Below are 22,885 nucleotides of genomic sequence, written 5' to 3' on the forward strand. Positions count from 1 at the left end.
TAAGTAGCTTATCCATAGTCCCAAAATTAGCAAGTAATTAAGAAGGCAGGACATTAGCTGGGCATTCTGACCCCAGAGCATGAGTACAATATTTATGCTTTTCAGTATTGAGGTAATGGTATCAATATCAACTCTCCCATAATTGAGAACCTATACTAACAAATATCTAAATTCACTTATCCTCCGTTTTTCTGGTTAATCTATTGGGCCATTTTCTGGTTAATTAGCACAGGGTAGAAATTAAGGCAGAAGTTAACCATTAAGTTATCAATTTTTACCATTTATTCTGATGAAAAAATTGTTAGAAAAACAGTTAGCTGAAATGAAACATGTGTATTATTGGTATTAAATTACTTAAGTTCACCACTATCAGTATTACTCTCCTTGCTCCTACTTTTCCCTTCCCTTTTAGCATGGATAATGAATGTTAGCTATCCAGGGCTGTTTCTTTCCCCCTGCATAACTACCCAATTTTTTTAAGTTTACACCCCAAGCATTCTTCAATTGACAACAGCCCATCCTTCCTGGGGGAGTTAGGGAAATTATCTCAAAAACCTAATCTGCTTCTGGCTTAATTAACTCTAATCAGAACCTTTTCTTTAGTTTGTACTTTAGTGGTGCCATAATGAGAAGAGACTGCCTTTGTTTGCTCATAAAAATGTTTTGAATGAGTAGATCTGACTTCTGTAGTATCATCCTTTTCCTAGAGTATCTGTTGACTATGTGGCCTTATCTTTGGTCATTTTCTTCAGCTGAGATGTTTTAATTGGTTAAATAATATTCAAGTGGCAAAATTAATTTCAGAAATTTCCAAATTATTTTTAATTATATATATATTTTGAGATTGAGTCTTGCTCTTTTGCCCATGCTGGAGTGCAGTGGCGTGATCTCGGCTCACTACAACCTCTGCCTCCTGGGTTCAAGGAATTCTTGTGCCTCAGCCTTCCAAGTAGCTGGGATTATAGGCACCCACTACCACGCCCAGCTAATTTTTGTATTTTTAGTAGAGACAGGGTTTCATCATGTCGACCAGTCTGGTCTCGAACTCCTGACCTCAAGTATCTGCCTACTTCAGCCTCCCAAAGTGCTGGGATTACAGGCATGAGCCACTGCGCCCTGACTAATTCAATCTTTTTTTTTTTTTTTTTTTTGAGACGGAGTCTCACTCTCACCCAGGCTGGAGTGCAGTGGCGCCATCTCAGCTCACTGCAAGCTCTGCCTCCTGGGTTCACGCCATTCTCCTGCCTCAGCCTCCTGAGTAGCTGGGACCACAGGCGCCCACCACCACGCCCAGCTAATTTTTTGTAATTTTTGTAGAGATGGGGTTTCACCGTGTTAGCCAGGATGGTCTCGATCTCCTGACTTCGTGATCTGCCCACCTTGGCCTCCCAAAGTGCTGGGATTACAGGTGTGAGCCACTGCGCCTGGCCCTAATTCAATCTTTTAATGAATGTCTTTGTACTCTAGTATCATTGGTAACACACAATAATCTATCTTTGACCAGGAGATTTAAAAAAATTTTTTTATTAATAGGTTTTTTTTATTTATTTATTTATTTTTGAGACAGAGTCTTGCTCTGTCACCCAGGCTGGAGTGCAGTGGAGCGATCTCAGCTTACTGCAACCTCCACCTCCCGAGTTTAAGCGCATCTTCTGCCTCAGCCTCCTGAGTAGCTGGGATTACAGGCACATGCCACCATGCCCGACTAATTTTTGTATATTTAGTAGAGACGGGGTTTCACCGTGTTGGCCAGGCTGGTCTCAAATTCCTGACCTCAAGTGATCCGCCCGCCTCGGCTTCCCAAACTGCTGGGATTACAGGTTTGAGCCACCGTGGCTGGCCTAGACTTTATTTTGTATTAATAATTTTAGGTTTACAGAACAATTGAGCAGATAGTACAGAGAGTTCCCATATATCCCTCCTCCTGCACAGTTTCCCGTTATTAACATCTTATGTTAGTATATTAAACTTGTTATAATTAATGAACCAGTATTAGTATATTATTATTAAGTAAGTCCGTTGTTTATTTGGATTTCCTGTGTTTTTATATGATGTCCTTGTTCTGTTCCAGGATCCCATCCAGGATATTACATTACATTTAGTTATTATGTCTCCTTAGGCTCTTCTAGACTTTGTAGTTTCTCAGACTTTTCCTTGCTTTTAATGACCTTGACAGTTTTGAGGAGTCCAGGTATATTTTAAGATGACCCACTCTTAGAATTTGTCTGATTTTTTCTCATGATTATGATGAGGTTATGGATTTTAAGGAGGAAGGTCCCAAAGGTAAGGTGCCATACTATCATCATCATTTATGACTCTTGATATTGACCTTGATTACCTGGTTGAAGTAGTGTTTGTCAGTTTTCTCCATAAAGTTATTCTTTCCTCCCTTTCTGTACTGTATTCTTTAGATAGAAGTCACTATGTGCAGCCCACAGTTAAGGAATCATGCTGCCCCTTCTTTAGGGTAGAATATCTACATAATGTATTTGGAATTCTTCTGCCCAGATTTGTCTCTTCTCCCCAATTTGTTAATTTTTTCAGTCATTTGTTTATGGACTCATAGATATTTAATTTATACTTTGGGTTATAATCCAATACTACTTTATTTATTTTGTTCCAGTTTGGCCGCTGGGAGCTCGTTCAGTTGGCTCCTATGCCTTTTGACATACTCCCATTTTTAGTTTTTGGTTGGTTTTGGTTTTTTTTTCCCCCCAGAACTTCCTTACTTCCTGGCACTACAAGATGCTCCAGGCTCATCTTGTATATTACCTATTCAAGCCCTATTAACAACCTTTTTTTTTTTTAAGGAGTCCTGGTTCCTTTTATTGGAAAGAATGGTATTCAAAACCAAGATCTGGGCTTCCAGCCTGGGCAACATGGCAAAACCCCATCTCTACAAAAAATATAAAAATTAGCCAAGTGTGGTGGTACATGCCTGTAGTCCCAGCTACTTGGGAGGCTGAGGTGGGAGGATTGCCTGAGCCTTAGGAGGTCGAGGCCACAGTGAGCTGTGATTGCGCCACTGAACTCCAGCCTGGGTAACAGAGTAAGACCCTGTCTCAAAAAAAGATCTGAGCTTGAGGGATGCTAATTGCTACTGGGGTGTCAGTGACATTTATTTTAGGCTCTCTCAGCTGACAGAGCAAAGAAATATATGTGGATATACTAACCTATGTAAATACACATATCTATAACTATTTCTGTATGTTGTAATCTGTATCTGTGTTAAGTTAAACATGAGTTCTTACTGATTTCTTGAGCTCTGATCCATTATTACATAGATAATTCTATACCCGATCCCTTGTTGATCTGTAAATCTCCACTCCAGCAATAAGAATCTTTTAGGGGCCGGGCGCGGTGGCTCAAGCCTGTAATCCCAGCACTTTGGGAGGCCGAGACGGGCAGATCATGAGGTCAGGAGATCGAGACCATCCTGGCTAACACGGCGAAACCCCGTCTCTACTAAAAAAAAAACAAAAAACTAGCCGGGCGAGGTGGTGGGCGCCTGTAGTCCCAGCTACTCCGGAGGCTGAGGTAGGAGAATGGCGTAAACCCGGGAGGCGGAGCTTGCAGTGAGCTGAGATCCGGCCACTGCACTCCAGCCTGGGCAACAGAGCGAGACTCCGTCTCAAAAAAAAAAAAAAAAAAAGAATCTTTTAGCCCGGGCGCGGTGGCTCACGCCTGTAATCCCAGCACTTTGGGAGGCCGAGGCGGGTGGATCACAAGGTCAGGAGATCGAGACCATCCTGGCTAACACGGTGAAACCCTGTCTCTACTGAAAATACAAAAAATTAGCCGGGCATGGTGGCGGGCGCTTGTAGTCCCAGCTACTCGGGAGGCTGAGGCAGAAGAATGGCATGAACCCGGGAGGCAGAGCTTGCAGTGAGCCGAGATCGCACCACTGCAGTCCAGCCTGGGCGACAGAGCCAGACTTCGTCTCAAAAAATAATAATAATCTTTTATTAGAAGATTTTTATTGTTTTGATTTACTAAGCTCCTTGTGGGGAGCAGTGCTTGCAAATAGAAGGCACTCAATAAATATTTGATAAAGGATTAAGTGAAAGAATGACCCACTTAGGCCATCAGTTTTAACCAAAATGTGTACAGCTTCTACTGGATCAGGAATTGTCATTTATATTAGTCACATACTGAGAGTAAGTTTTAGGAACCCACCTGTCAACCTTTAGCAGAAAATAATGATTTTAGGCTGGGCGTAGTGGCTCATGCCTATAATCCCAGCACTTTGGGAGGCTGAGGTGGGCGAATCACTTGAGGTCAGGAGTTTGAGACCAGCCTGGCCAACATGGTGAAACCCCATTTCTACTAAAAATACAAAAATTATCTGGGAGTAGTGGCAGGCACCTGTAATCCCAGCTACTCGGGGAGGCTGAGGCATGAGGATCGCCTGAACCCAGGAGGCAGAGGTTGCAGTGAGCTGAGATCATACAACTGCACTCCAGCCGGGGTGACAGAGTAAGAGTGCGTCTAAAAAAAAGAGAGAGAGAAGAATGATTTTGCCCTTCATGCTTAGTGCACACAAGATTGATGTATATGAATCCCACAAATATTTATTGACCATCACCTGCTGTATGCCAGGTGCTTTACTAGGTGCTGGAGATCATAAGACAGCAGGATTCTGCCTTGTTGGAGCTTACAGACTAGTGGGGTGGGAGGAGAAAACAAGCAAGTAAATACATAACAGATTTTGAACAGTGCTCTGAAAAAAAATTTGCTGTGATTAAGAGAACAGAAAAGGTCTTGGTTTTAATAGAGAGGTCAAAGAGACCCTCTTTGAGGGAGTGAGTCATACTGAGGAGCCATCATGCTAGGAGGGCAAGGGGGGTGGAGAGAACAGTCTAGGCAGAGAGAACAATATTGCAAAAGTCCTCAAATGATAAAGAGCTTGTCTGGTTTTAAGTAACTCAAAGAAAACCAGTATGAGCAAAAGAGGTAGAGTGACATGATCTAAAATTAGAGAGGTGGGTAAAAACTAAATCTTGCACAAACTTTTATGTGCCATTAATGCTTGAATTAACCTTTTAACTTTGTAGCACTGTCACTTAGTGCAGCTGTGCCACTTACCATTCTGTAACCGTGGTATTCTGTTCAAAGCTGTATCTGTATATTGTCTATATTAAGTGGACATTTAATGGGGCCTGGTTCTCAAAAGTGTTGTCTTTCAAGTTTTTGCAGCTCCATTGTCAAAACAGGAGTGACGGCTGTCCAAAAACAGTTGACCATGCCATTAGCATTTGGAGACCTAGCAGCCTTTAAATATATAGTAATAGGAGCCACCACTTGAGTTTTACTTGATTATCTAAATTTGTTGTTTTTGTTGCATAGTTCATTGTTGCTGCTTTTGTTTTTAAACCTGCAATTGATTATTATTTTTGCAAACACACACACACACACACACACACACACACACACACACACACAGACACGATCTATATTTTTTAAAAAGTGCCTGGCTTTTTAGTCATAGCTGTATATGGTGTAGGGCAGGCAGTGGTTGTGTACATTTTTAGGTGAGTTTGTCTTGGGTTCTATGGTGGTTATAAGGGCCTAAAAAAATTACTTAATTATTGACTAACTTCCCTCACTAGAATTTAAACTCCTTGAGGGCCAGGACTTTGTCTTACTATTTTATCCTTAAGTGGCTGAAATGGTTTCTAGGCACATAGTTGACCCTGATATACTTAATGGGTTTGCTGAATGAATGAGTGGCACATGTTAGAAATAGTTTGGCTTAGTTGGAGAAAAAAAGTGTTATTAAGCCCTGTGAACTTTCTGGGTCAGCAGACCAAGATCCTCTATAATAGAAACCAACTATTGCTCAGAGAAATTTGTGATTTTAGTAAAGTACTTGTTAAAAACTCAGAGTTCTATCAAGCCAATCAAGCCATTAAACTTTCTAGCAGGAATGAGAGTCCATGGCCAGTTGTTTTTAAGGTCTACCATTTTACCTCCAGTACAATTCATTAAGTGGTTTGAAAATTGTTGAATTTCTAAAACCACCTTGTCAATCAGAGTACATTTTTCCCCATTTATACAGAGATCAGATATGACTGAGTTGTACCTCCCACCATTATTAAGTTATGGAGAAGTGGCCGGGCATGGTGGCTCATGCCTGTAATCCCAGTACTTTGGGAGGCTGAGTCCGGTGGATCACCTGAGGTCAGCAGTTCAAGACCAGCCTGACCAACATGGTGAAACCTATCTCTACTAAAAAAAATACAAAATTAGCCGGGCTTGGTGGCACATGCCTGTAATCCCAGCTACTTGGTAAACTGAGGCAGGAGAATTCTTGAACCCGGGAGGCAGAGGTCGCAGTGAGCCAAGATTGCACCATTGCACTCCAGCCTGGGCAACAAGAGTGATACTTGTCTCGAAAAAAAAAAGAAGTTATGGAGAGAGTAGGACAGAATTAAAGATCAATAGGTGAAAAAGAGGATTGTATGCTAGGACCAGGGCCAGAAGAAAACTGAACTAAAAATGGACTTGCTGGGGAAGATAAACTTAAAATATTAAGTCGATTCTTTATTTTATTTCCCACCTTAAATCACCTATGTTCAGTCTGTTTTATTGCCGGCCTGCCTAGGATATGTACCAATAACAGCATCTGGAAACTATTCAAAATTATTTTCCCACAAGAATGATTAAAACCATTTACAGAGACAGTTACCCTGTGTATTGTCATGTTTTGGCGCTTCCTCTTAGAAAAAAAAGGATGGGTTAAGCCACAGTAGAAAAGAAGGTGAATAGTGGTTGAAAGAAAATACCATCTGTAAAGTTAAAAAACCTATTTCATTTAGTTGTTATGTTTAAGAAAGTAAGCCCTTAAGAGTCCTTTAGTTCCCCTGAAGCAAAGAGTACTGTAGAAAATAAAGTTACTCTGGGTAGTTAGGAAATTTGTTTTTGTTTTTGTTTTTTAAATTTTTTTAAATTTATTTTTTGAGATGGAATCTCACTCTGTCACCCAGGCTGGAGTGCAGTGGCGTGATCTCAGCTCACTGCAACCTCTGCCTCCCAAGTTCAAGTGATTCTCCTGCCTCAGCCTCCTGCATAGTTGGGATTACAGGCACGCACCATCACACCTGGCTAATTTTTGTATTTTTAGTAGAGATGGGGTTTTACCATGTTGGCCAGGCTGGTCTCAAACTCCTGACCTCAGGTGATCCGCCCACTTCAGCCTCCCAAAGTGCTGGGATTACAGGTGTGAGCCACCGCACACCTAGCTGTAGTTAGGAAATTTGAACCCTAGCTTTGCTGCTGACCCTGAGGAAGAAGCACTGGATGAAGAATTGGGAGATCCAAGTTGTCATTTTGGTTATCTTCCATTAGTTTTGCTGTTGTGGACAAGTTACTTTAACTCTTCTTTGTCCTACGTTCTTCATCTTAAAGCTGAGGTTGCAGCAATAGCTATAACTGAACTTACTCTCTTCTAGATTGTCTTCTAAGCAGAGTACCCTTAGGGAAAGGAATGAAAATTATCTCATTTTGACCAGAGAGCACTGAAGTTTCTGTTCCATTTGTTCTCCTGCCCTGTTCTCAATGGAAGTTTTCTTACTAATTTCCCTCTGGGGGCTTTGTTGTTAATGGGACAGGTAGTCAGTTAGGTCTGCCTGTAGGAACCATGTCTAAGTGTGTTTATGATAAGTGAGGAGGACAAGGAGTTTGAGAACAGTACTGATAATGTCAGTTACATTGTTCACCTGAGAAAAGTCACTGTGGTTAATGCTGGTCATTGAGATTTTGATTAAAACCCTAGTAGAGTGAACCTATGATAGAAGCTTAAAACTTAACCCAAATTACTTGTCTTTTATTTTTATAGTTTTATATGAATGGGAATCAGCATTTTCTTTCTTTCTTTTTTTAAATTTTTTTTTGAGACAGAGTCTTGCTGTGTCACCCAGGCTGGAGTGCAGTGGTGCGATTTTGGCTCATTGCAACCTCCACTTCCTGGGTTCAAGTGATTCTTGTGTCTCATCCTCCTGAGTAACTGGGATTACAGGCCCATGCCCACCATACACAGCTAATTTTTATATTTTTAGTAGAGATGGGGTTTCACCATGTTGGCAAGGCTGGTCTCGAACTCCTGGCCTCAAATGATCCGCCTACCTCGGCCTCCCAAAGTGCAGGGATTATAGGCATGAGCCACTGCATCTGGCCTCAAATTACTTGTCTTAAGACAGCCCAAGTAGCATGTAAGGTACATTTTTACCTGACCAGAGTAATATTTAATATTTTCTGAGTTTTTCCAGGCTCATTGCTAAAGTCTCTAAATGCCACATCATTGTGTTTATTGATCCACATTAGTAATCTATTATTTGAATAGAACTCAAGAAACAATTCTAAATGCTTTGGAATTTGGAGGACCAGCTCTGTTTCTCCAGTAATTATGTTGTATTAGGAAAGGCATAACTTGGGGCAAGTGACAGGAAACAATATCACAGTGTAAGATTTACCAGAGCTCTACTGCTTTACAGTAGATCACATTGCAGGTGAGTCATTTTTCAGCCTCTGGAGAAGATGGACTGGAGGAACTGGATTTAGCTGTGATTTCATTGATATTATTAGTATGAGTTGTGAATTGTATATTTATCCTTTTAGGCCTTTAGTAAGAAGAATTGAAGACTCAAGTTGAAACAGAAAGATGTTTGAAGTGTTTTGTTTTTAACCAAGTATAAATGTAGCTACCCCATGCAAAAAAGCAAAATGAGTGTTTGCTTCCTTTGCCAGTGTTATCTCCTTATAAATCTGTTTACTTAAAACACATCTATTTTCAGTTTCTTCTGACCTTTTACATAATATCTTTAATATCTTTTAACCCCATCAATCCTCTAGCTTCAAGCACAAATGCCAGCCTGATATCTACTTCTTCTACAATTGCCAATATTCCAGCAGCAGCAGTAGCCAGCATCTCAAACCAGGTATGATGCTACTTTTGTTCATCCTGTTTAATAGAGTTCATCTAGCTTACTCTTTCTTCTTTCCATGGTCAGTTTGCCTATCTAAGAGAAAACCAGGAAGAGTATGGGCTGTGGAGACTTTTTTATGGATACCTTCAGAACTCAGAGCCAGGATGGTATCTTAGGCTACTGTCTAGTTTTTGTTGTTCCTCTGCTGAGTCTCTCTAGAATATGGTTATGTCTGTTCCTTGTAAGTGTTTGTCTTCACTTCCTACTCTGCCTCTACTAGAATGTAAGCTGCATGAAAGTAGGGATTTATTTTTCTATTTTGTTCATTTACATATTCCCAGAGTATAGAAAAATGCCTGCCGCTTACATCAAAGGCACTTGATAAATATATATGGAATGAACAACTCATTATTAATTTTTTGTGGTCTCTTCTTGATCACCATTACATTAACTATGCTTAGGAGATCACTGGTAACACCTTCAGTGTTCTAGAGTTTTTTATTTTTGTTTTGATTTGCTGTTTTCTCTACAGCAATTATCATCACCACTGTCTCCTTGGATCTTTTCCTGGCTACAGTTAACATTACTATTCTGGTTCTTATTTTAGTATTATACTGTTTTTGCTTTTTTTTTTTTTTTTTTTTTTTTTTTTTTTTTTTTTTTTGAGATGGAGTCTCACTCACTCTGTCGCCCAGGCTGGAGTACAGTGGTGCGATCTTGGCTCACTGCAACCTCCACCTCTCAGGTTCACGTGATTCTCCTGCCTCAGCTTCCTAAGTAGCTGGGACTATAGTCATGTGCCATCATGCCCAGCTAATTTTTGTGTTTTTAGTAGAGATGAGGTTTCACATGTTGGCCAGGCTGGTTTCAAACTCCTGACTTAGAGAGATCTGCCTGCCTCAGCCTCCCAAAGTGCTGGGATTACAGGCGTGAGCCACTGCGCCCAGCCCTGTTTTTTCTTTTAGTCCACAAATATTTATTGAGTTCCCACCTGTGTACCTGGTATTTTTCTAAGGACTATCTCTTTCCCTCTCGTAGCTCTTCTTTTTGACCCTGTCTTTGAACGTGGACAGTCTCTATTTAGTTTTTCCACGTGTTAATTACTTCATTCACAGGAATGTTTAACCACGTAATGTCCATTTACTGTTGCCGAAGATTCTAATCCTCCCTCATGATATTTACAGGCTTCCAACTGATTGACATTTTTTTCTTTAATGTCTTGCTGTTTCCCTAAATTCAACGTATCTAAAATCAGACTTTTATTGCAGCCCTTTTTATGTCTCTTTGTCTTCCAGAAGTAAAACCACTTTTCCCTGACTTCTTAATTCTCGTCAGTGATACTATGTTTTTCTTAACAAACATAGGCCTAAAACCAGACAAGATATCTTCCATTATTTTTCTTACAACCTTACCCAGTCTGGTCATTTCTCAGAACCTTTGAGAAGAATTTCTTTTCCTTTTTGCTGTCATCTCCCATGTTTTGGTATTTTCCCCTTTAATCCTGAATTACCATGGTTAATTGCTCATTTTATTTCCAGTTTTTTCCCCCTTGTGCCTGTTCATTCTCTAAAATACTCTCGTTAATTTTTTCTAAATTCTACTTTTTATCATGTTACTGACCTGCTCAGAATCTTTTCATGTGTTTTGTTTGTTTGTTTGTTTGTTTGTTTGTTTGTTTTGAGACGGAGTCTCGCTCTGTGGCCCAGGCCGGAGTACAGTCGCGCAATCTCTGCTCACCGCAGGCTCCGCCTCCTGGGTTCACCTTCTTTTCTCCTTCTTTCCGTGTTTTTATTGTTGGTTTGAATTTGAGAGTCCCCATTCCCTATTCCCTAGCCCACAAGCTATATACTATTGCCTGAAGAATCCAAGTCTCATTACTTTACCAATCATTCAGGCCTACAGAAGTCCTTTGTTTCAACCAGACTCAGCATCTGTGGTCTCTGAATAAAATCTCTTCAGAGCCTATTCATGTTCTTACTTCCTCTGCCTATTAATCTCAGAAAGCTTCTTCACCATCACACTTTACAGTGATAGTTGTCTGTTCTGTATTTCAATCATTTGAGATATATTTTATTGACATTTTGTTGTCTGTCTTCTCTCCTGCTAGATTTTTAACTCCCTTGAGTTCTGCTAGTGTGACTTACTCTTTTCTTTAATATTTCCTTCTTCTGCCCATGCACAAATACACACATACATAGAATTATATTTGGTTTATAAGTAGAGATACCCAGTGACTAATTAGAAATAATTTATCTGATCAGTTAGCTTTTTCTTACTTGCCACCAATATCAGTGTCAATGGATTAGGTGTGTATTTGAGCTGTCATACCCAGTTTTTTTATAGCTTTATTAGGGAGTAGTTGACATACAGTAAACTACACAGATTTAAATTGTACAGTTTAGAAAGTTTTGCCATATATGTGCCTATGAAACCAAAAGTTTTATCCCAATATTTTAAGGAAACTTTTTTTTTTTTTTTTTTGAGACAGAGTCTTGCTCTGTTGCCCAATCTGGAATGCAGTGGCATGATCTCAGCTCACTGCAACCTCTTGTCTCCCAGGTTCAAGCGATTCTCATGCCTCATATTCCCTAGTAGCTGGGACTACAGGCACACGCCACCATGCCTGGCTTATTTTTGTATTTTTAGTAGAGGCTGGGTTTCGCCATGTTGGTCAGGCTGGTCTCAAACTCCTGACCTCATGTGATCTGCCTGCCTCAGCCTCCCAAAAGTACTGGAGTTACAGGCGTGAGCCACTGTGCCTGGCCTTTTTTTTTTTTTTTTTTTTGAAACAGTGTGTCACCTAGGCTGGAGTGCAGTGGTGCGATCTTGGCTCATCGCATCTTTTGGCCCCCTGGGCTCAAGTGATCTTCCCACCTCATCCTCCCAAATAGCTGAGACCACACGTGTGCATCACCATGCCTGGATTTTTTTTATTTTTTTAGTGTTTTTGTATTTTTAGTAGAGAGAAGGTCTCAGTATTTTGGCCAGGCTGGTCTCGAACTCCTGAGCTCATGAGATCCTCCCATCTCAGCCTCCCAAATAGCTGAGACCACAGGTGTGCATCACCATGCCTGGAATTTTTTTTTTTTTTTTTTTTTAATGTTTTTGTATTTTTAGTAGAGAGAAGGGCTCACTATTTTGGCCAGGCTGGTCTCGAACTCCTGAGCTCATGAGATCCTCCCACCTCGTCCTCCCAAAGTGCTGGGATTATAGGCGTGAGCCACTGTGCCCAGCCAGGAAACTATTTTTAAAGAAAACCTGATTGTTTTAGGTAGATAATCAGATTGTTTTTTGTTCGTTTTGTTTTGAGACAGGGTCTCACTCTGTCACCCAGGCTGGAGTGCAGTGGTGCAATCTCAGCTCACTGCAGTGTCCGCTTTCCAGGTTCAAGCGATTCTCGTGCCTTAGCCTCCCAAGTAGCTGGGATTTCAGGCATGTGCCATCACGCCTGACTAATTTTTGTGTTTTTAGTAGAGACAGGGTTTCACCATGTTGGCCAGGCTGGTCTTGAACCCCTGACCTCAAGTGATCCACTCACCTCGGCCTTCCAAAGTGCTAGGATTACAGGCATGAGCCACTGCACCCAGCTGATAATCAGTTTTTAAATTAAGACACTTTAATGTAGGAGATGTGCTTTTTTTGTTTGCTTAAGTTTAAGTTTTGTTTTGTTGTCCTTAGAAGTGCTATTATCTAGTGCAACAGTTTGTAAACCTTAGAGTAGAATCTTTCCCTCAAATTCTGTGCAGAAATGTGGTACATAAAATTGGGGGAAGAGGCTGTTAGAGTAGAAAAAGGGACACTGTGTGTATGTTTATGAGAGTAAAGAGGACCCTTCCCTCTCAGCATTCTCCTCATTCCAAGCCTGCTCCTGGGACATCTCTTGACTCTTAGGTTTCCACAGAATGCATTTTGAAAATAATCAATTTAGATTGGAGACTGTTACATAGGTAAATGAGAAGTCAAGTTAATGTTTTAGGAAAATAATTATGAATAAGAAAGAGGGAGAAGAAAACCTCTTGTGTTGAGATTAATGTATGCTCTAAGAGTCTTGTTTTCTTATTTCCTTTGGCCTGCAGGATTATCCCACCTATACTATCCTTGGTCAGAATCAGTACCAGGCCTGCTACCCCAGCTCCAGCTTTGGAGTCACAGGTCAGACTAACACTGATGCAGAGAGCACCACATTAGCAGCAACCACATACCAGTCGGAGAAGCCTAGTGTCATGGTGCCTGCACCTGCAGCACAGAGACTTTCCTCTGGTAAGCACTGCAGCTCTGAAAAATTTGGCTTAAGGTCACTTCATTCAACAGGTGTTTTTAGGCAATGGTAAGGATGATTTTGTTCTGGCTTAAGTCTGTTGGCTTTCCCTCTCAGGCAAGGAGTATTGGAAGCAGACTATGAGTCGTTGGTAGGTTTAATGTATACCTGATGCTGAGAACAGAACAGAAAAGTATCAAGAACTAAAAGACTGTTTCTAACTCTTACTCTGCCCTCCCTGTAGCTTTAACCCATTTGTCACAGGGAGCTTCAGCATGTTGTAATATTTTGTAAAAGTTGGAGGACTCCAGTTTTAGTCTTGTGCAGGTTTTGAACTGCTGCTAAGGCCTCAGAACCATAGTTCTTTCTATGTCCTGGATCCCTTTAAGATTCTGAGGAAAGAAAGTCCTTTTCCCTCAGAGAAATACATACAATTTAACCTACAATTTCAGGAGGTTCACAGCTCTGAAATGCATCAATAAATTACAATGTCCAACTTAAAAACCTTTGACATAAAAGCTTAGACAGGGCCGGGCGCGGTGGCTCAAGCCTGTAATCCCAGCACTTTGGGAGGCCGAGACGGGCGGATCACGAGGTCAGGAGATCGAGACCATCCTGGCTAACTCGGTGAAACCCCGTCTCTACTAAAAAAAAAAAAAATACAAAAAAGCTTAGACACACATTTAATAAACATATGTATACATACTTTATATTTAATGAAAATTTGGTAGTTGGCTTTCACATCATGTGGTTCAAGGAAAGCACTGTTTATCATTGGCACTGATGCATGTTTAGAAACAGTGCTATATAACAAGTGAACAGTTTTCTGTGCTGTTCACCCTCCCAGTCTAATAAGTGGACATACAAATGGTCGCTACTTCAAACTTACATAAATTTGAAATAATTACCAGTGTTGATTAAAAACTAAGCTTTTAAAGTCATTTTTCTAAATATCTTTGTTATTTTAACAATTTTAACTTTTGAATAATGGAGAATTTCAAACATAGAGAAAAGTTGCAAGGCTAGTGTGGTGAACACTTACATCCATCATTCATCTTCAACATATCAACTTATAGACAATTTTGTTTCAGGTATACATCATCCAGTTCCCTCCCCAGATTCCAGGCATTGTTCTCTAAACAATAAGTACGGTACTCGTTAACATAACCACAATGGCATTATTCCATCTTTGAAAGTTCAATACTAATAATATCTTAATTTTTTATTATCAAGTACCAAAATGTATTTGTATTTCCAGCTTTCTCATAAATGTTACGAGTTTTGTTTCTCTTTTTGCTTAAAGTAGGATCCAACCCATTCCAAAATGTATACATATTTCAAAACAACATGAAGCATATACAGTTTTTATCTCATTAGTAAATAGAAATAATAAATAAATAGAAAATTTGAGGGAGGGAAATTAGGATCCAAATAAGGACCATAAATTGTGATTGGTGGTTATGGGTATTTTGTGTTTCATCTCTATTTTAACCTATAAATCCTCCCATCTCTTTTTCTCCCCCTTGTAGTTTGTTTGTTGAAGAAACTGGAGTGTTGATCCTATACCATTTCCCAGTCTGAATTTTGACAGTTATATCCTCATAAGGAGGTTTAGCATGTCCTGCTGCCTTCTGTATTTTATTTTAAATTGGTGAATAAACAGTTGTTTTCAACTGTTAGCAATGTATGGAAACATTTTTGGTTGTTACACTAGGTGGGGGGGTGCTTCTGGCATCTCGTGGGTAGATGCTAAGGATACTGCTTAACCAAACATCCTATAATATACAAGACACCCCCCCACAACAAATAATCATCTGGTCCAAATGTCAGTTGTGCCAAGTTGAGAAACTCTGATCTACAAGTTTGACCGTGAAGATTCAGGTTCAGCTTTTTCTTGACAAAACAACTTCACTGATACTTTCTTCCATCATGGGGTAAGGATATAAAGTCTGGTTATAATTTTTCTGATGTTAGCCAGCGCTGATGCTCAGTGCCTAGATGTACACTTCCTAATTGCTTACATAAGGTTTAGCTTTCCAACCTTTATCCCTGCATTATGACTCACAAGGGCAGAGAGTCCGCTAACCCTCTTCCTACCCTGATTCTTATAGCCTGTGACTCCTGACAGCATATGTCTCACTTTTTCTTTCCAGGAGACCCTTCTACAAGCCCATCTTTGTCCCAGACTACACCAAATAAAGATGCTGATGATCAGTCCAGGAAAAACATGACTAGCAAGAACCGGGGCAAGAGGAAAGCTGATGCCACTTCTTCCCAAGACAGTGAATTAGAAGTATGAGAAGAAACCCATTTGAGTTACCTGCTTTGTTTTTTCTCACTTCTTAAGTTTATCAAAAATGTTTTTGAAGCTCACAGAGATAATGTAGACTATGTTATGTGCCCTTTAATTCCTGAGCAAAATAAACTGAATTGGCCATGTAAAAAGAAAAATGCAAAAAGAACAAATTATTCTGTATATTCCAGAAGAGAACAGAAATAATTCATCATATTCAGAAAGCAGAGGGAATTACAAGTCATGTCATACTGTTCTCTATTTAAAATTGTAAAAGGGTCAGGTGCGGTGGCTCACACCTGTAATCCCAGCACTTTGGGAGGCCGAGGCAGGAGGATCGCTTGATATCAGCCTAGGCAACATAGTGAGACCCCCCATCTCTAAAAATATATATTAACAAAAATTAGCTGCACACCTGTAGTCCCACCTGCTTGGGAGGCTGAGATGGGAGGATCACTTGAGCCTGGCAGGTTGAAGCTGCAGTGAGCTATGATCGGGCCACTGCACTCCAACCAGGGCAACAGAATGAGACTCTGTCTCAGAAAGAAAAGAGAAAAGAAAAGAAATTTAAGAGGAAAGGACTAGAGTGCTTTTAGCCAAGTTTCTGTAAGACGCAAACAGATCTGGTAACTTATTAATGAGACTAGCACTGATTTATTCTGTAGTGTAAGTGCTATATGAGTTTATTATGGACATACATTTGACTTCATCATTAAAGACATAAAGGTCATGCAGAGTGCTAAAAATAGTGAAGTTTTGTATTTTTGTTTTCTGTTTTCAGTTTTTCTATAGTGCTATTATTTAATGAGGGGAAAATATATATTTAACTATGAATCCATTGATAAATGCTCTTAAGACATAGGTGAACTGAGGCTGTATTTGAAGCCTCTCTTTCTCTTTTTTTCAGAGGTTTGGAGTGAAGAAGAAAGTAAATTTCTGATATATTTCTTAGGAAAAACTGAGAACTCATTTTTTAATTGTCTAAAATATACATAAAATTTACCATTTTAGCTGTTTTTAAGTATACAATTTAGTGTCATTATACATTCACAATATTGTATAACCATCACCACTGTATATTTCTAGAACTTTTTCATGATTCCAAATAAAAACTCTGTACCCGTTAAGCAATACCTCCCCATTCTCCCCTTCTTCTAACCTCTGGTAACCTCTATTCTACTTTCTGTCTGCGACTGCCTATTCTAGATATCTCATATGAGTGGAATCATAGAAAATGTATCCTTTTGTGTCAGACTTATTTCATTTACCATAATGGCTTTGTTTGTTTGTTTGTTTGTTTGTTTTTGGGATGGAGTCTCGCTCTGTCGCCCAGGCTGGAGTGCAGTGGCACGATCTCGGCTTACTGCAACCTCTGCCTCCCAGGTTCAAGTGATTCTCCTGCCTCAGCCTCCAGAGTAGCTGGGATTATAGGTGCACACCACCACGCCTGGCTAATTTTTGTGTTTTTAGTAGAGACAGGGTTTCACCATGTTGGTCAGTCTGGTCTCAAACTCCTGACCTCATGATCCGCCCACATTGGCCTCCCAAAGTCCTGGGATTACAGGTGTGAGCCACCACGCCCTGCCTACCATAATGTTTTTAAGGTTCATCCATGTTGTAGCACGTATCAGAATTTCATTCCCTTTTATGTCTGAATATTTTATTATATGTGTATACAGCATTTTGTTTATCCATTCATCTGTTGATGGACACTTGGGGTTTTTCCCTTTGTGCTATTGTAATGCTTCTTTGACCATTGGTGTACAATTATCTATCTGAGTGCATCTTATCAGTTCTTTTTGGTATATATGTAGGAGTGGAATTGCTGAATGCTATTGTAATTCTGTGCTCCACTTTTTGAGAAACCACCAAACTATTTTCCGTTGTGGCTGCACGGTTCTATACTCTCACCAGTGATACATAAAGGTTCTAGTTTGTTCACATCCTCACCAACATTCATTATTTCCCATGTTTTTGATAATAGTTATTCTAATGGATGTGAAGTGGTATCTTATTGTGGCTTTAATTTGTATTTCTCTAGTGCAGTGGCACGATCTTGGCTCACTGCAACCTCTGCCTCCCAGGTTCAAGCGATTCTTGTGCCTCAGCCTCCCAAGTAGCTGGGATTACAGGCGCATGCCACCACGCCTGGTTAATTTTTGTATTTTTACTAGAGATGGGGTTTCACCATGTTGGCCAGGCTGGTCTTGAACTCCTGACCTCAGGATATAGGTATCTCATATAAGTGGAATCACAGAAAATATATCCTTTTCTCCCAAAGTGCTGGGATTACAGGCATGAGCCACTGCGCCTTGCCCTTTGCCCAGTTTTAAACTGGGTTGTTTGGTTTTTCATTGTTGAGTTGTAGGAGTTCTTTATATATTCTATATTAATATTCTAGAATATTCTAGATTATTAATCCCTTATATTAATCAGATATATAATCTTCAAATATTTTCTCCCATTCTGTAGGACATCTTTTCACTCTCTCAGTACTGTCCTTTGAAGCACAAAAATTTTTAATGTTTAGGAAGTCTGATTTCTATTATTGCTGTGCTTTTGGTCTAATACTTGTTTCTTTTTGTTTTGTTTTCTTAGTGTAATACTTAATACAAGGTTATGAAGATTTTTTATGTATTTTTTCTGAGATTTTCATCGTTTAGCTCTTAAATTTAAGTTCTCCATTTTGAGTTAATTTTGTATGTGGTGTAAGATAATGGTCTAACTTTATTATTTTGCATATGGATATCCAGTTTTCCCAGCACTGTTTGTTGAAACGATGTTCCTTATTGAATGGTTTTGGCATCCTGTTAAAAATTAACTTATGATGTTGGCTGTGGGTTAAATACTAAAAGAAGGTAAAAAAACTAAACTAAAAAAAGAAAAAGAAAAATTGATCATATTTGTCAGGCTTCATTTCTAGACTCTCAGTTTATTCCATTCGTCTCTATGTCTGTCCTTACGCTAGTACCACACTGTTTTGGTTACTGTAAGTTTTGAAATCAGTGTGAATCCTTCAACTTTGTTCTATTTCAAAACAGTTTTGGCTATTTGGGGTTAGATTTCATAAGAATTTTAGAATGCAATTTTCTATTTTTTTAAAAACTACTATTGGGATTTTGGTAGGGATTGCATTGAATTTGTAGATTGGTTTGGGTAGTAGTGTCATCTTTACAATATTAAGTCTTCTAATCCGTGAACATGAATGTCTTTCCATTTATTTAGCTATGTCTTCTTTAATTTACCTCAGCAATCTTTTATAGTTTTCAGTGTATGTGTCTTTTGCCTCCTTGGCTAAATTTATTCCTAAGTATTTTATTTTTTATGCTATCACAAATGGAATTGGTTTTTAAATTTACTTTTCAAATTATTCATTGCAAGTATGTGGAAATATAGCTGATTAGCCGGGCGCGGTGGCGCAATCTGTAATCCCAGCACTTTGGGAGGCTGAGGTGGGTGGATCACAAGGTCAGGAGTTCAAGACTGGCCTGACCAACATGGTGAAACCCCATCTCAAGTAAAAATACAAAAATTAGTTGGGCATGGTGGCAGGCGCCTGTAACCCCAGCTACTCGGGAGGGTAAGGCAAGAGAATTGCTTCAACCTGGGAGACAGGTTGCAGTGAGCCGAGATCGTGCCACTGCACTCCCGCCTGGGCAACAGAGCAAGACGCTTGTCTTGGGGGGGGGGGGAATAAAGAAATACAGCTGATTTCTGCATGTATTTATTAGCTTTAACAATTTTCTCTGGGTTATTTAAGGTTTTCTACATATAAGATCATGTCAGCCAGCCAGGCGCGGTGGCTCACGGCTGTAATCCCAACACTTTGTGGGCAGATCACCTGAGATTAGGAATTTGAGACCAGCCTGGTCAACATGGCAAAACCCTGTCCCTACTGAAAGTACAAAAATAAAAAAAAAAATTAGCCCAGCCTGGTGGTGCACACCTGTAATCCCAGCTATTTGGGAGGCTGAGGCAGGAGAATCGCTTTAACCTAGGAGGTGGAGGTTGCAGTGAGCCCAGATTGCACCACTACCCTTCAGCCTGGGTGACAGAGCGACACTCTTTCTCAAAAAAAGAAAAAAAGATTATGTCATTAGCAAAGAGAGATAATTTTGCTTCTTCCTTTCCAAATTGGATGTCTTTTTTCCCTTTCTTGCCAAATCTCTGTGGCGAGAACTTCCAGTACTATGTTGAATAGAAGAATAGAAGTGGTAAAACCAGACATCCTTGTCTTATTCTTGATCTCAGGAGTAAAACTTTCAGTCTTTCACCACTAGGTATAATACTATATATGGACCTTTTTTTTTTTGGAGATGGAGTCACGCTCTATTGCCCAGTCTGGAGTGCAGTGGCGTGATCTCAGCTCACTGCAACCTCTGCCTCCCAGGTTCTAGCAATTCTCCTGCCTCGACCTCCCGAGTAGCTGGGATTACAGTTACGTGCCACCACACACGGTTAATTTTTTGTATTTTTAGTAGAGATAGGGTTTCACCATGTTAGCCAGGATGGTCTTGATCTCCTCACCTTGTGATCCGCCCTCTTCGGTCTCTCAAAATGCTGGGATTACAGGAGTGAGCCAGCGTGCCCGGCCGGTTATGGATTTTTTATGTATGGCCTTTATCATATTGATAACATTCACTTCTATCCCTAGTTGATTGAAAAAATACTCAAGCTAGGAATAGAAAGGGTGTTGAATGTTGTTAAATGCATTTTCTCCATCAGTTGAGATTATCATGTAGCTTTTTCCCCCTCTGTTCTATTAATGTGATGCATTACTTTGCGTAATTTTTTTTCCAGTAAGCCTTTTGCACTCCTAATTAGTTTTTTTATGTTGAGTGAACTATCCTTACATCCTTATGTTCTGGGAACTAATCTCACTTGATTATGATGTTTAATTCTTTTTTCTTTTTTTGAGACAGAACCTCACTCTGTTGCCCACGCTGGAGTGCAGTGGCACAATCTTGGCTCACTACAACCTCTGCCTCCTGGGTTCAAGTGATTCTCCTACCTCAGCCTCCCTGCCTCAGCCTCCCAAGTAGCTGAGACTACACGTGTGCACCACCACACCCGGCTAATTTTTTTATTTTAAGCAGAGACAAGGTTTCACCATGTTGGCTGGTCTCAAACTCCTGACCTCAGGTGATCTGCCTGCCTCAGCCTCACAAAGTGCTGGAATTATAGGCATGAGCCACCATGCCCGGCCATGATGTTTAATTCTTTTAATATGCTGCTGAATCGGTTTACCTCTATTTTGTTTAGTTTTGTAGATGTGTGGTTTTTGGGGGTTTTTTTTGGTTTTTGGGTTTGTTTTTTTTTTTTTTTTTTTTTGAGACAGAGTCTCACTTTGTTGCCCAGACTGGAATGCAGTGGTGTGATCCCTGCACACTGCATCCTTGACTTCCCATGCCCAAGTGATCCTCCCACCTCAGCCTCCCAAGTAGCTGGGACTACTGGCATGCACCACCGGAACTGGGTAATTTTTATGTTTTTTGTAGAGATGGTGTTTTGCCATGTTGCCCAGGCTGGTCTCAAACTCCTGGGCTCAAGTGATCTGCCTGCTTCAGCCTCTCACAGTGCTAAGGTTACAGGTGTGAGCCACTGTGCCTGGCCTGTTGAGTATTTTTATATTGATTTTCACAAGAGATGTTGGTCTGTAGTTTTCTTACAGTGCTTTAGTGTGACTTTGGTATCAGGATAATGCCAGTCTCATTGCATTAGTCAGGAAGTATTCCCTCCTCTTCCATTTTTTGTAAGAGTTTAAGGAGGATTCGTGTTAATTCTTTAAATGTTTGGAAGAACTCACCATTAAAACCATCTTGTCCTGGACTTTTCTTTGTTGGGATGTTTTTACTTATGCATTCAATCTTCTTACTAGTTACAGCTCTTACCAGATTTTGTATTCCTTCTTGAGACAGTTTTGGTACTTCATGCTATGTATTTCTAGGAATTTGACCATTTCACCTGAGTTTCCCAATCTTTTGGTATACAATTGTTCATAGTATTCTCTTGTAATCCTTATTTCTGTAAAACTGGTAGTGATGTCCCCACTTTCATTTCTGATTTTAGTCATTTGAATCTTCTCTTTTTTTTCCCCTTAGTCAATTTAGCTAAAGGTGGTGAATTTTACATTTTCAAAGAACCAACTTTTTGATTCATTGATTTTTCTCGGTTGTTTTTATAGTCTTTCTTTTATTTATCTCTGCTCTAACCATTGTTATTTCCTTCCTACTGCTAGCTTTATGTTTATTTTGCTCTTTTTCTAGTTCCTTAAGATATGCAGTTAGGCCATAGATTTGAGATCATTTGTCTTTTTTAATGTATATATAAAATACATATATGTATAATATATTCGTATATATAAAATAAGCTATAATTTTTCCTCATAGTACTGCTTTCACTGTATTCCACGAATTTAATGTTTTATTTCTGTTTTCATTCACCTCAAGGTATATTCTAATTTCACTTATGATTTCTTCTTTGACCCATTGGTTGTTTAGGATTGTATTGTTTAATTCCTACATATTTATGAATTTCCCAGTTTTCTTTCTGTTATTGATTTCTAGTTTCATTCTGTTGTAATTGGAAAATATACTCTTTTTCATATTTTCTTTCCTCAGCGGGTATTTCTATGGGACTTGGATGAAACCATCATCATCTTCCACTCACTTCTTACTGGATCCTATGCCCAGAAATATGGAAAGGTAATTTGAGTCTTCTTTGTTGTAACTGTCCCTCTTCTGACTATATAGTCAGTCCCTCTTCTGACACATAACTGAAATTATTTCTCTGCTACCCCTGTTGGCTGGCTTTTTACTTTCCATGTAAAACTTCAACAAATGGCTTGCAAATAGCTTGTATTAGGCAGGCTACATGGTTAGGCAGAATTGATGGTAAAGCTAGAAACTACTAGAACCAGTGCTGAAAGCTGAAGTTGTAGGAGAATGGCATTTTGTAAAGATTAAAGTATAGAAATGAGGCTCAAAACAGAGCAGAGTCTTAAGATTATATTAATAAATTCCAGAGACTGATGTCTTATTCCTTAACACACTTTTAACAGCCCAAATTGAGCATTTTATTTAGCTAAATATATGCCAGATATATATAAGTAAAATATATAGATAAAATATCTTTCTAAAATAGATTACATCCCTTTTTAAACTAAATACACCAAACAAAACCTGTTATATCTTCAGTGTACATATGAGTTTTAACAGAAGGATGGGCTGTTTTGAGACTATTAGGCTGTGTATTTCTATACTAAATTACCTCCAAGCTTATGTTTTTCAGTTTCTATGAATAAACTTTATACAGATATCTGCCCCCCAGCCAGGTGCAGTGGCGTGCATCTGTAGTCTCAATTACTGAGGAGGCTGAGGTGAGAAGACTCCTTGAGCCTAGGAGTTCGAA

General features: G+C 39.6%; 2 protein-coding genes across 15 annotated transcripts in view; one reads left to right on the plus strand and one right to left on the minus strand.

Moving 5' to 3' along the window:
• Nucleotides 1-22,885, minus strand: part of XKR8 (XK related 8) — a 149,499-nt gene that overhangs the window by 82,105 nt on the left and 44,509 nt on the right. The gene's annotated exons all lie outside the window — the stretch shown is intronic.
• EYA3 (EYA transcriptional coactivator and phosphatase 3) overlaps nt 1-22,885 on the plus strand; it is a 119,079-nt gene that overhangs the window by 62,916 nt on the left and 33,278 nt on the right. For 7 of the 10 annotated variants that reach the window (XM_077995177.1, XM_077995210.1, XM_015132441.3 and 4 more), the window contains 4 exon segments: nt 8,851-8,936; nt 13,001-13,184; nt 15,336-15,475; nt 22,096-22,179. In XM_077995177.1, coding sequence (XP_077851303.1) covers nt 8,851-8,936; nt 13,001-13,184; nt 15,336-15,475; nt 22,096-22,179 — 494 coding nt within the window. 10 annotated transcript variants of the gene reach the window in all.

This window comes from Macaca mulatta, chromosome 1, assembly GCF_049350105.2.
Source record: "Macaca mulatta isolate MMU2019108-1 chromosome 1, T2T-MMU8v2.0, whole genome shotgun sequence".
Classification (NCBI taxonomy): Eukaryota; Metazoa; Chordata; class Mammalia; order Primates; family Cercopithecidae; genus Macaca; species Macaca mulatta.